We start from the raw sequence: 12,977 nt of genomic DNA, 5'->3' as shown, positions 1-12,977 counted from the left end.
CCAGGGCTCATTTTCACCCCTGGGGACCTTGCACACTGCTGAGGATGGGCAGGTCAGCATTACACTGGGACACACTGGCCAGAGACAACGGCAAGGGAGGGACACAGGCCCAGTACTGCCCCAGCTTGTTGCAGGAACCCTGCTGTAATTGTTTTTTGCTCTGTGAGCACCCACCTGCCTGGTGGTGATGAGGGTGACAGAGATGGAGGATGCTCAAATAGAGCACGCCACGGCACTATGAGCACTGCTGCCCCTGCGTGTCTTGTCACAGCGCTGATTCATGTGGTTAGTGCCAGTGTGTCTCCATGGGATGTGGGGTTTAGAGCTAGGGCAAAGCAGGCAGCTTGGGAGGTGGCAGAGCCCAGTGGGAGGGTGACAAGTGCTCACCCTTTTGCCTCTAGCTGCCCCTTGAATGGCTCCCAAACCTTTCAGCATCTGCTGGGGTTGCCCCACTTCCAAGGTGAGAACCACAGAACAGTTTGGCTTGGAAGGGACCCTTGAAGATAACAGTGTCCACCCTCCTTCCATGGGACATCTCTCACTACATCAGGTTGATAAAAGAACCCTCCCCCACCCCCCAATGTGAGACCACGCTTCTGCTCCAATCCCCTCATCTGCACAGGGCTCCCACAGCCTCCTGCCACCAGCACACTGCAGAGCACCGCGGTGGGGACAGCACAGCACAGGGGCATGGACTCACATTGCGGAAATCCCGGAAGGGCACGAACTGGACGATGTCACGCACGGCCTCCTCGCCCGTGTAGGAGCGCAGCACGCGGCTGTCCCCGTCCAGGAACTCCATGGCGGCGAAGTCGGCGTTGCCCACCCCAACGATGATGATCGACATAGGCAACTTGGAAGCCTGCACCACGGCATGTCGCGTCTCATCCATGTCGCTGATGACCCCGTCTGTGATGATGAGGAGGATGAAGTATTGCTGTGGAGAGGGAAGCAGAGGGTCAGAGCTGGATGGGGTTGCATGCAGCCCATGTCAGGGGACGCATCTACCCAAGGGATTTGGGAGCACTCGCTGCTGGTGTTACCCCCTTCTAGCAGCACCCAGAAATTTCAGGTGATCCCATTCCCTCCAGATTTTGAAAGACAAAATCCAAACAACAAACCACCCCTCCCATATAAAAACGTGTTGCGGCACTGCCTACATCTGCTTCTCCACTGGGGAAGTGGCTGCAGCAAGGATCCTGGCATGGAGGAGGGAGTGCTCCCTGCAGCGCCTGCTGGTGCAGACCACTGAATCTCACCTAATGTAATCTCAGTATCTATAATCTAATTGAACCTCCTGCTAGAGGTCTCACTGACTAATTTACTCTACATAGTGATGGAAAAAGCTCCAACTTTTGCAGAGCTTCGGTGTCACAGGGGCCCTGACACAAGTCCGGCTGGCAGATGCAATCTCTTCCTCTCCACTCAGCCCATGTCCAGCTTGCTGCTGTGCCCTGCAGAGCTGAGGAAGTGGACTGATGGACGGATGGACAGTCCTGCTGGACACAGCACAGCAAGTCTGCAGCATACGGACCCCTGAGAAGGCTCCTCCATCTCCTCCCCCTCAGGGGAAAGTAATGGTTCAATTTTGGCACATTACACATCTTGCGTGTGGTGGAGAATTGAGGAAAAACAAGCACTTAGGAGCATTAAAGCTCTTTGTTCCTCTCCTCATTCTTTCCATTTCCTCTGAAAACCACCAGTGCCGACGTCCCAGAAAAGCAGAAGAAACAGTCCAAAGCCCATTTTCTTGTTTTTCCTCCAGCCCACATCTTGTCTCCTGAAATTTTCCCTAAGTGCTTTCTTCCCTCAGCACTCTCTTGTGCTAAAGCAAGCACAATGCTCCAAGCACAAATGAGGGTGGGTTTGTGGCATTGCTTCTGATTTGTGTGTGCCACAGCAGCAGGACCAGCTTCCTGCCCCCAGTATCACCAGCAACACAGGCTGGGGGTGCCAGCAGGACCCCAGACATGTCCTGGGAAGCAGGGATCTGAAACAAGGCAAAAATACAGCTGGGGGAAAAAATGTTTTCTAGGGGAAGACTTATACAGGAATGAAGTATCTGGATTCCAGAACTAGCATCAACACATTTTTTTGGTATTAAATGCCAGCATTTTCTCATACTCATGGCCAGCACTGGTCGCAGGACAAGTAACTGGGCCTGACCCTGTTTGTGAACCTGAATGGGAGAAAGTAAAATTTCAAAGACAGCAGCTGATAATGGGCAAAAGTCCAGCTCATTCCACCCTTCCTCCCCATGCTTTTTTGTCTGAGTAAATCAGTGCAAATTTGGCCTCTGAGCATGGTCAAAGAATAAAACAAGAAAGGTCCATCTCCCTTTGATTCTTTTCTTTTTTTTTTTTTTTTTGAAATCCATAACAGGATCAGAGAAAAGCACACTAGAAAGTATGCAAGAAAAGAGGGAACAGAGCTCACCAAATGTTTCTCACTGCATATTTCAGAGGCCAAGGAGATGATGCTGGGGATCATCTTAAAAGCCTGGAGGTTCTGCAGCAGAGCGAGCTGGCTGGGGAGCATCTTCCCAAGCAAGGCACCAGCAGGCACTGCACTAGAGCATCATCTGGACGCACCCCAGATGAATTATGACAATATTAGAATAACCCACTAGGGAGCAGAAAATCAGCCTGTCCTGAAAGGCCAACCCCACCTTTGCCTGTGGGCACACACCCCAGAGCTGCTGTCCTCCCACCATGGGGGACACCAATGTCCTGGGACGGGGACAGGGGGGGTCACCTGGGCTGGGGGTCACCCCCAGTGCTCACCAGCATGGCCCACCTGGCAGCACCTCCCGATTTCTCCTTGTTTTGTTGCTAAAACAGCTGATCTCTGAATCCAGCACAGGCTTTGGAGATGATTATGGCAATTTACTAACAAAATCACCAACTAGGCTCACATGTGTAAGCAGGACTTCAGGGGATTAGCTAGCATTTAACAGTGTGTGGCAAGGAAAGGGGAGCTTTGGATATGGGGGTCCTGCTGGAAAGGTGTGTGTTAACTCCCCTAAGCTTATTGATCCTCCCCTGGGAGCCAAGCCAGTTGTGCGCGCCCTGCATCTCTCCCCCTCTTGCTCAGACACATTTTAGTGCTCCCATCCCTTAAGAGCTGACTGGTCCTCTGCTTGTGATCCACATTGCCATGGAAAAACTACCAGTTTGGGGGGTTTATTAAAGACCCTCTCTCATGTGGGAGCCCAGTGAGACCAGGAGGACAAAGCGTGCAGATCCAGGTGAAGGCCCATTGTGTTTCCTGCCCGGCCACCACGCAGAAGACAACCTCGTGGTGGCTCACCAGCCCACAGGAGGTCTTTGTGGGGCTGCTGTCCCCATTGTCCCCTGCTGGTGTCTCCACGCCATGGGGCTGCCGCTGGCACCACAGAGGGTGGTGCTGCCGCACACAGCTGAGACCAGCTGGATGAGGAGAAGGCCCCTGGGGGAGCTAGGTCCCTGATCAATCACGCTTTGTGCTTCCAAAAAAGAGCCGTCTCCAGCCTCTGACGGAGCTATTACTTCGGTGCACATTATTTAAAATCTCCCTTGATTAAACTATTAGTGCCAACGGAGGGGTGCAATTTGCATATGATTAGTGCCTCTGCTCAGTGCGAGGCCTGTGGGCTTCTCCCTCCCCCACTGACACAAGCAGAGAAAATGAACACTGAGGAGCCACCTGGATGTGTACTGAATTAAACCCGATTTGGACCTTCCCCCACAAGTGCTGTGCATGGACGTGAGGACTGGCAGCCCGCAGCCTTCCTGGGAGGAGGTTTCAAAGGGGGGGGAAGATGGAACAGGAAGCACCAAGAAGGTGTTAGGGTGCGGGAGGGGACGGTGGGCAGCAACAGGACCCCCTCGAAACCGCAGCAGCAGGAAGTGGCTTACTTTAACGAAGAAAGCAAACAAAAAAAAGACGAATAGGGTAGTAATGCCTTGTGCTTGGAGCTGGGAAGAGCAACAGCACAGAAGGCAAGGCAGAAGAAGGTGTCCTCAGAGAGAGACTGCATTCAGGAAAGCTTTCAACCCCAGCCAGCTCTGTCTGCACACAGGATGATGCCCCAGCTGAGCTGGCTCTGAGTGAAACCCAGCTCTCCATGCTCTCAGGAAGGCACCTCAGCCACCAGCAGCAGGCCAGAACCCCTGGCAGGAGGCCGGCTGGCAGCGGCAGCGCTGTCCGCCCAGCCTGGCTCTCCAAACCACAGCCCCACTCCAGCCTCTGCCTCCTAACACCACGCTGGTGCCGCCTCCTGCACACGAGCCTTGCAGCCTGGTGCAACAGAGTGTGGTAGGAGGGGGCCTCTGTGCTAACGAGCAGCTTCTTGACATATGGATGTAAGCAGTCTGCTGGGCTAATTAACTGCAACTTCAAGGCCTGACGAGCGGCTGGAGTGGCCACGCGGGAGCCCCAGTCCTGGCTCTGAGCCCACTGCTTTTCCAACTGGTGTGAAAAGCAGCGATAAAAGTGAGCCACCCAATGTCATCCAAGTGGGAAAAGCACAAAGGTCTTCTCCCAGGACAAGGTTTGGATTTGGCCACATAAGAAAGATATGGCATGGCACAGCTCGGGCAAGCAGTCTGTGGACTGGTCATGCTGTGGGGGCTTTCCCAGAGAGGATACCCTGGGGCTGGTACTCTCCTTCCTCAGTTTGCCAGCCTGGGTGTGCACCACCAGATCTCCCCAGGAGATCTCTTCACAGAGCACGGGGAGGTGCTTTAACCAAGAGGATCTTCCTCCAGCTGTTTGCTTGTGTTGAAGTGATGTAAGCCAAAGGTTTGAAGACATTCCCTGAACCTCAGTCCAGTTGCTCTCATTTCCCGTCTGCACTACGCCAGCATTACCTACCACCAACCTAATTCCCCCGTGGTCCCCATGACAGTCCTGTCAGTCCCACACCACACAAAAGCCCAAGGCTATTTTGGAAGCAACATACTCCTCAGAACTATTATTTCCCTCTTGGCCAGAATCTACAAGTACAGAGGTTGCCCAGTTAGACCAAAGCCCCCAGGGAGCTCAGCAGAGGCCAGTGGCAAATGTTTCAGAAAAACAGAACAAGTTATCCTTTTCTGTATCCTGCTGGTGCATGTTATAGATTCCTGAGCCCAAGTTCGCACCTGGAAGTTCTCCCAGGACAGAAGGTCCAGCCTTGCCACTTCTCACTTGGGAGCTGCTCCACACCTCTGAATGTTCTGGCCAACTCTCTTGCTACCATTTCCAGGGCTACTGGATCCTTTCTGAGATAAGGGGACCAACATTTCATACTGTGCTCAAGACATCTGTATCAATCCAAGGGATGCCCACCTCATGGTGTTTCCCTCCCTTGTCTCAATTCTCTCCCCAATAATTTCTGATGTTCTACAGCTGCAGTTCTATTGACTGTTAAAGAGCTTTTGCATTGTTTTTTTTTCCTAAGAAGCATCTGCAACAACTCGACATTCTCTGTCTAAAGTGACAACAGCCAGCTGAGAGCCCACGGCTGGGCTTCACAGACAGGGTTAGTTTTAACTTTCCTTCAAGTCCTTTCCATTCACCAGCATGGGGCAAAGAAACAGCAGATGCATGTCAGCCACGAGGGATGGGGAGATCTTCCCACAATTGTTCGCAGGCAGCTTTCATCCCAGCTCCCCTAAATAGTCTGGTCTCGCAAGCCAGCTTTGTCTGTCGAACTTGTCATGTCGCTGAGGAAGGAAGTTCAGCCGTGACACCACAGCAGCCATGAGATGCTCAGGCAGGCACAACTGCCACCCTCCTGGCTGTTCCTCCCACCTGGCGACATGTTGGAGTTGTTGTTAAACCTGAACAACGCACTTTCTCCTACAAATAGCCAGGGCTGAGCCTGGCTCTGCACCACGTCTCCCGCAGCCTTGTAGCTTTCCTTCAGCCTCAACTCTCCTGACGTGAAAGCAGGGGAGAGGAACCCACAGCACTGGGTCAGCCACCCCATAGTCCCAGGCAAGGGCAGTGCCTGACGTGGGCACCGCCGTGACGGCAGCAGAACAGCAGAGGGCACAGAGCTGTGCTGCTGGTTGCGGGGTCAGGGTGGGTTAAATTCTCTGCTGGGTCCTCTCCACCTGGCACTTCAGCCACCTCGCACCACTCAAGACACTGAACCCAAGGACCGGCTTTTAAATGCCGGCCCAAGGTGGCCACGCAACATGGCAGCGTGAGAAAAGCAGGACTTACGGATGCAGCCTCCTGCTGGGTTGCCTGAGCTGCAAACCGGGCCACGTGGTTGACAATGGGGGAGAAGTTGGTGGGTCCGTAGAAGCGGATGTGAGGCAGGCAGGCCGAGTATGCTTGGACAATGCCCTCCACGCCTGCAGGGAAATCAGAGAAGCCAGACATCACAACACGCAACAGTCCAGGCCAGCCACAAGTCCAATACCATACTCCAAGCATGACTGTATGGTAATACCGTGGGAGCTGAACTTAGAAATATTTTTTTCCACAAAACTCATCCAGCTCATCAAATTTCATCTCTCTCTCCTCAAATGTTCTAAAAACAGAGCTTTGCTCCTCAGTAGCAGATCCTCAGACCTTCTCTTATAAGAGGGGCCTTGTTTCTGCAAAAATCTCAAAATCAGGCAAAAAGGAGGAGCAAAAAGAAAAGCAACTTGGGGTCTCTGAGCATAACCAAAGGCAGACAGACACAGGGCAGAGGAGGTAGTGCAGAAGCCAAAATGTCCCAGAACCACCCTCAGAGCACCCAAGCTGTGTTTGGAAAGCACCACTCAGACCTGCAAGTCATCAGAGACTCTTCTTCTGCTGTCCCACAGACCTGTTCATGAAGACCCTTCTGTTCTTCCCAGCTCACATCAGCCAGAAGAATAAAGTCAACCTAAAAAGGCTCTCTTTATGAACTGTTTGCCAGCATGAGGATAAGGATTAGGATTTCGCTATTTGCAGTGGTGCTGATGCTGCAACTCTTTTCTAAGATCCTTGTGCTTTTCACAGAATCATAGAATGGCCTGGGTTGGAAGGGACCAAAGATTATCTAGTTCCAACCCCCTTGCCATTGGCAGGGATGCCAACCCACTAGATCAGGTTGCTCAGGGCCTCATCTAACCTGGTCTTGAACACCTCCAGGGATGGGGCAACCACAACCACTCTGAGCAACCTGTTCCAGTGCCTCACCACCCAAACTTTTGCACCAAACTGTTCTGGAGTCACCCCATCTCTTACTGTGGGCACAGTTATTTGGAAAGAGCTTGATCTACATCACAAAGACTTGCGAAAGGAAATAGGAGACATAATTCTCAGACACAGCAGGAATTGCGCTCCTTTCTTCTAGGGCCTCCTCTTAACACCTGAGACAGTAGGCACCAGCAGAGTCCTACAAACCCTGCTGCAGGACTGGGGTATTTATGTGGGGCACTCCAGGGCATGTCACTGTGCCCTGAATCCAAAGCTGCTCCCACCCCGTTTAGTGTCTGTGCACATGTAAGTTACCCATATCTGCTGTAAATTACACAGCAAGACACAAACCCTCTCCAGCTGGGAAGAAAGTTCTCTCCCACCACTCATCCTACCTGGAGGTGATGACATGGCATCAGCCCATTTTCAGGTGCTGCGCTATGACACTAGACCGAGTGCTGATGCATGGTTTACGCATTGTTCCCACAGCCTTTCAGCCCTGACTCTGCAACTGCTTGCACGCAAGCAGGTTGCCTGCCCATCGTGTGATACCTCAGGGCTATGCAGGGGCAGCTGGGTGATGTCTGGCCACATCACTCCTCCCTTCCTGGCCTCAGTTTCCCCAGGAAGTAATCTCCTGAAAAGGTGCATGTGTGTGTAACTAAAAAAAAATTAGCAATTCTGCAATTAATCAGCTGATAATCAATTATTTGGGAAGGAATTGTCACTGATAGAGATGCATGACAGTGGCTTCTGCACCCTACAACGCATGTAATAAATTAGGTCAAACAGAAAGCCTCACAGCTACTGGAGAGCGATTTAATGAAGCAAATACAGCAGATAAGCAGATGTTCATAACAAGCCTTCATAACCTAGTGACTAGTGAATGAGTCTGGAAGCTGACTGAGCTCCAGTTTTGCTGGGGTGAAGCAGAGGTCAACCCGGACAGCTTTTGCAGCTCATGGTAGCCCTTACCATTTATGATCTGAGCAACAATTTAGCAATGACGATCAGCTCTCAGTTGCTAAATGAGATACAGAAGCGTTAAGTCCGAATTCCCCATCTGCTAAACAGCCCTTGTGTTTCTCACAGACTTGCTGTAGGAGCAGACGGCTGGTAGGACACATCAGACATCAGAAAGAAGGCGTATTTTTACAGTATGAATCCAGTTGCATCTTACCCTGGGACCTCCTACACACCCCCAAATTTTCTCTGCTTTCTGTTGAGTGCGCCCTTATTACTTGATCTGCTTCACTGTTAAAGGCTGACTCTGAACAGACCTTGAAAAACTCCTGAGTCAAGTTACCAGAGAAATCCAGAGGAAAGGCAGAAGACACTGAAGGCATAGAAAGGGCTGGCAGGTGCTCACCTGAGCAGAACGGGTTGGTGGGATTGAAGTTAATCGCAAACTCGTGGGATACCTGTGGAGAAGAAAAGACCTGAATTAACATGGTAATGAGTGCAGAACAGGATGCTCTCTGCCAGTTTAACCAGTGCGGCAGTTGCACAAGCGCTGCAGATGTGGTAGTTCATCCTGCGGGGTCAGCAACGCTTCCCAGCCTTTTGCGACCCAACCAAGCAAGGAGCAGAGCAGACAAACATGGTCAGGATTGAGTAGTATCTGAGGATGGACTGGTTCCTGTGAGCCTCCACACCCCATCATGGATCCACCTCAAATTATCATATCAGTTCTTTTACAGCTGTGACAGCAGGTTTCTCCACATGGCTTCCCCGCTGGCTGCTCACCGTTCACTAGGAAAAATGACTTCATCCCACTGCATATTATAAAGGGAGAAATCTCAATTAACATCACAGGCAACCCCAGTTCTGGCAGCAACCTGGCTCTCCACCTTTTGGCAAGTGACACGGCAGAGTGGGAGGGAGGACCTTCTGCCCTGCACGAAAGGAGGAGCCCTACAAACTGCTCATTTGGCCTCTGAATGCAGGAGTGGCACCTTTCAAGTGCTGCCAGCGCATTGTCCCTCATCTTGTACAGGTGCCAGCTCTCCCAGCAGAACCTCCTGCCTCTTTCCCTATGCCTACCCCAGCACTCAGGCAGCCACAGAGCAAGCTGGCTTGAAGACCTGACCTGGCATGTCAGCTGCAGTGACAAAGCCAGCAGATGACTAGCTTCATGACCTGGGTCATCACAGGGGTGAAAGGCAGCACGGGAGAGGTGACAGGAACACAGAGGTAAGGTGACATGAACACAGCAAGTCCCAGCACAGACTGGGTTGGGTTTCATTGACCATGAAACCATCCTTTGTCCAATGCAGGTGTAAGAGCCTCCAGGTTTTCCATCACCTCCTTCCAAGCTGAGGGAGATGCTCTTAGGAGGAGGTCCTACGGGACATTGGCAACAGCAGATAGCCCTGCACACCCTGGCTTGTTGCATCAGCCCAGCCAGAGAAACACAGCAGCGCTGACTGAAAATCATGGAACCCGCCTGATCTACTTCCATGGAAAGAGCCTGCAGACAGAAACTGCAAAAAAAATGGGGAATGGTCACTCTGAACCTATCGCTGCCACCAAAGACAAGTGTGGTTCAATGGCTGAGGTGCAAAAGAGGCTCAGGACTCCTGAGCTCCAGCATAAACCTTGCCAGTGTTTGTGTGGGTCAGCTGTTTGCTTGGGGAAGAATCATCAGATCCGGGGGCTTAGGCATTCCTCACTCTGCTACCTGCATTTCAGGCACATTAAGGAGTGAACGGACTCTCAGCAGCACCGAGGACACACAGCTCCTTCTTTCAGCACGTCTGGAAGTTGAAGGCATGATTTGGGATTTCAGCCCACTGGCTCAAGGACTCCAAAACAAAAAGCTCTCACTCTGTTCGTGCTGGAGTTACAAAACAAGGATATTTTCTTCCTCTCACACGGGTGGTGGTTTGTTGAGGTTCTCAGCCAGGGGATTGCTTCAGGACATGCGTACTCATAACACTGGCAAAATGAATGTCCTCTACAGCACCATGTGAAGCCGAAGTCCTCCCGAGACTGGAAAGTAGCACGCATCTGATTCAGACTTTCCAATTATACTGGGCATTGTGTTGAAAGCAGCAGAAACTATTTTTGCAAGGCACCATGGGGTGGGAAACAACAAACAAACAAAAGTAGGTCAGACTAAAACTCTTCTGTGCTGCAAAGCTGATGAGTTGCCGTACCAGCAAATGTTAACAGCCTGCTTGGGTATCTCCATGCCTGTTGAGCAGAACCAGTAATGTTCCCATTCATGCCAATAAGTAACTTGAGTGCTGGAGACATGTTCCGAAATGCATGACTTGTTTTTCACACACCATTTCTGGTGGAAGCCTTAATTTTGGGCAATATGTGCCAGATTTGTGGATTTTCAGTTATAAAGGGCTCACTATATTTTTTTTAGAAGACATTCAAAATTCTGTCATATAGGTATTTATAGACCAGGTAAGCAAAAAATATTTCCACGTTTTGCAACTGAAAAAGAGGGTTTTCTCTTTCTTTTAAGCACCAGCGAAATGGTTTGGAGCTGCTTTCCTCACTTTTTGCAGCATTATCTACAGAGCAGACTCCCTGCACGGCAGAAATGTTTCCAAACCTCCTCTGGAGTTTTTACAGATTATATATATCTCTGCTAGAAAATCAGCAAGAGGGCTTGAAAACAACAACTCCCCCCACCCAAAAAAAGGAACTCATTCCCTATTCAGCTCTGTACTTTGTAGAACAGTTTCTGCGGATCACAATTAAACACATACAGAGCCCACAGGTCACCAACAACAGTGGGACCTTTCCCAACAGGAAGAAACTCCAGCAGCTCCAAAGGGTGAGACATGCACCTGCAGCCCAGCTGTGCCCTCTTCTACTTCTGGATGGAAGCTCCATCTTTTCTCACCAGGAATTGCGGATGTGCCCAAGCCCAGGCAGGAGGAGAACAGGGCAACCGGTGGGGCTCTGATTTTAAGCATCAGCCTCTCCAGGGCCTCCTTGCCTTTGCCTCATCCCACAGCAACCAAAACCCATCTGCTTCCTTCTCCTGCTTCCTACTGGGAAATTGCTCGAGGCTCTTTACAGAGCTGTTACATTGCAAGATGTTCTTTGACATTTCCAACGAGACTTCTGTGTGCAAAATATCTCACTCCGACCAGTTCTTTGAAAGCATTTGGCAGTGCCATGGCAACAAGAGCGCAAGGAGAACAAAGCGCGATTTATACGACTCTTATCTCTAATGATCTTCTCCATTTTTACCCTCGTCTGTTGTGTACAACGGCCATCGGTCAGCACGGCCGAGTTTCACCCACTGCCAGGACAAGGTGCTGCGTCCCTGGGATATCAGCTGCAGAGCTCCCCATGGAGTGCTTGCCGTAACACAAATCTTGTGTTTCAGCAAAGAGCAGCTATTTGGGCTTTGACGTTACCCAGTGAGCCTCGTCTATCAAAATCCTGAAACGTGTGAGCTGAGTCCCTGGGACACACGCCCCAGACAAGGCAGTGGGGACGGAGCAGAGCCAAGAGGTGAGGCACACGGGGCCCAGAGGCTGAACGAGCCAGGGACTGGAGGGACGGGCACTGGGGAGGCCGTGCTCAACGCAATGCAAGTAAATGATGTCCCCAAGCCAGGCTGCTGGGGCGGTTGTGCCTGGCCCCGGTGCTGGCAACCTCCACTGCAAATGTGAGACAAGGAGTGGGTTACTCCAGGCGTTAGGGTGGGTAACATTTAGTTATACATCAAACAGCTTGGGATGGAGAGTTGCTCTCTGCCAGGGCTCATGCAGGCTTACAGATCATTCTGGGGGAGAAAGAGGCTTGTTTCCAGTGGTGCTTATGGAGTGTCAGCAGTGGGAGCTGATGGAGGCACCTCTGCAGCTCGCTGCAGGGGACCCCTGAGCCATCAGCTGACATCCCCAGCCTGTCAAACTCCTCCAGCCGTGCGGGACAGACAATTCCAGGCTCACAGGCAGTAACCAGGAGTCCCTGTGGGGCACAGGCCTGCTCTCCCTGCCTTGCTCAGGGTCCTTCCTCCTGCCTTATGGCTTCACCTAATGCCCCAGGCCCTGCTCATGCCCAGGGCTGCAGCCCAGCAGTGCAGTTTCCACCCAGGTGGCAGTGAAGCAGGATGCTTGGTGGGATGACCGACCCATTGCCCTGCACACTGCAGCCTAGGTTGCCAGGCTCCTTCCAGCCTGGCTGCGTTTTCCATTTCCATTTCTCCCCACAAACAATAAATCCCCAGTTGACAGCTGACAACTGTTATTCCTTGGAAGCTGCTCACCAAGATTTTCCTGCAGAAACTGGTGAAATGACAGACCAGAGACATTTCACGGCCAAGGGGGATGAATCAGCTCCAGTTTGTGCAGGGAAGGACTCTTGTGAGTGGCAACCAGCAACAGCTCCCACTTGAGTTGCAGGGATTTGGGCTGCTGGGAGATCCAAGAGTCTGGGTTGAAATGGTGAAAACACGAGAGCTGCTGGGATCTGCCCTGCGGTCACAGCCAGCTGAGGGTGCGACGAAAGGTGGCAGTCAGGTGGGAGCCACCATGCTGGTGGCTGTGATGAGCGGTGCTGGACTAGTCCTGTGGGGCCTCTGCATGGATTAAAAATGACCCCCGCAACGGTCCTTCTCTCTGGGGAAGATGTGGGATGCACGCCTGAGGGGTAAAACATCCCCAGCCCCAAAGGCCAGCAGCGCAGAGCTCCCCTGCCCAGCTGCTTGTGATGTACGTGCCCTGCTCTGCTCAGCCCGGAGCAGTGCTCCCCTCCTGCCGCAAAGCAGACAAAAAAAAAAAGGCTCTTGGATCAACCCCAGCACTGCACCACGAGCTGGGGACTTCTCAGCAACAAGCGGAGGTAACATGCACCAAGAGCAG

The 12,977-nt window shown here is 51.9% G+C and overlaps 1 protein-coding gene across 2 annotated transcripts in view; it reads right to left on the bottom strand.

Moving 5' to 3' along the window:
• CPNE2 (copine 2) overlaps positions 1 to 12,977 on the bottom strand; it is a 60,211-nt gene that overhangs the window by 1,192 nt on the left and 46,042 nt on the right. For both annotated transcript variants that reach the window (XM_040571531.1, XM_040571532.1), the window contains exons 13-15: positions 8,513 to 8,564; positions 6,193 to 6,326; positions 701 to 937 (exon numbers count right to left, since the gene is read on the bottom strand). In XM_040571531.1, the coding sequence (XP_040427465.1) occupies positions 701 to 937; positions 6,193 to 6,326; positions 8,513 to 8,564 (423 nt within the window). The remainder of the gene's footprint in view (positions 1 to 700; positions 938 to 6,192; positions 6,327 to 8,512; positions 8,565 to 12,977) is intronic.

This window comes from Cygnus olor, chromosome 12 (assembly GCF_009769625.2).
Source record: "Cygnus olor isolate bCygOlo1 chromosome 12, bCygOlo1.pri.v2, whole genome shotgun sequence".
NCBI lineage: Eukaryota > Metazoa > Chordata > Aves > Anseriformes > Anatidae > Cygnus > Cygnus olor.
The sequence above is the reverse complement of the archived record's forward strand: the minus strand, read 5'-3'. Positions and strand labels throughout refer to the sequence as shown.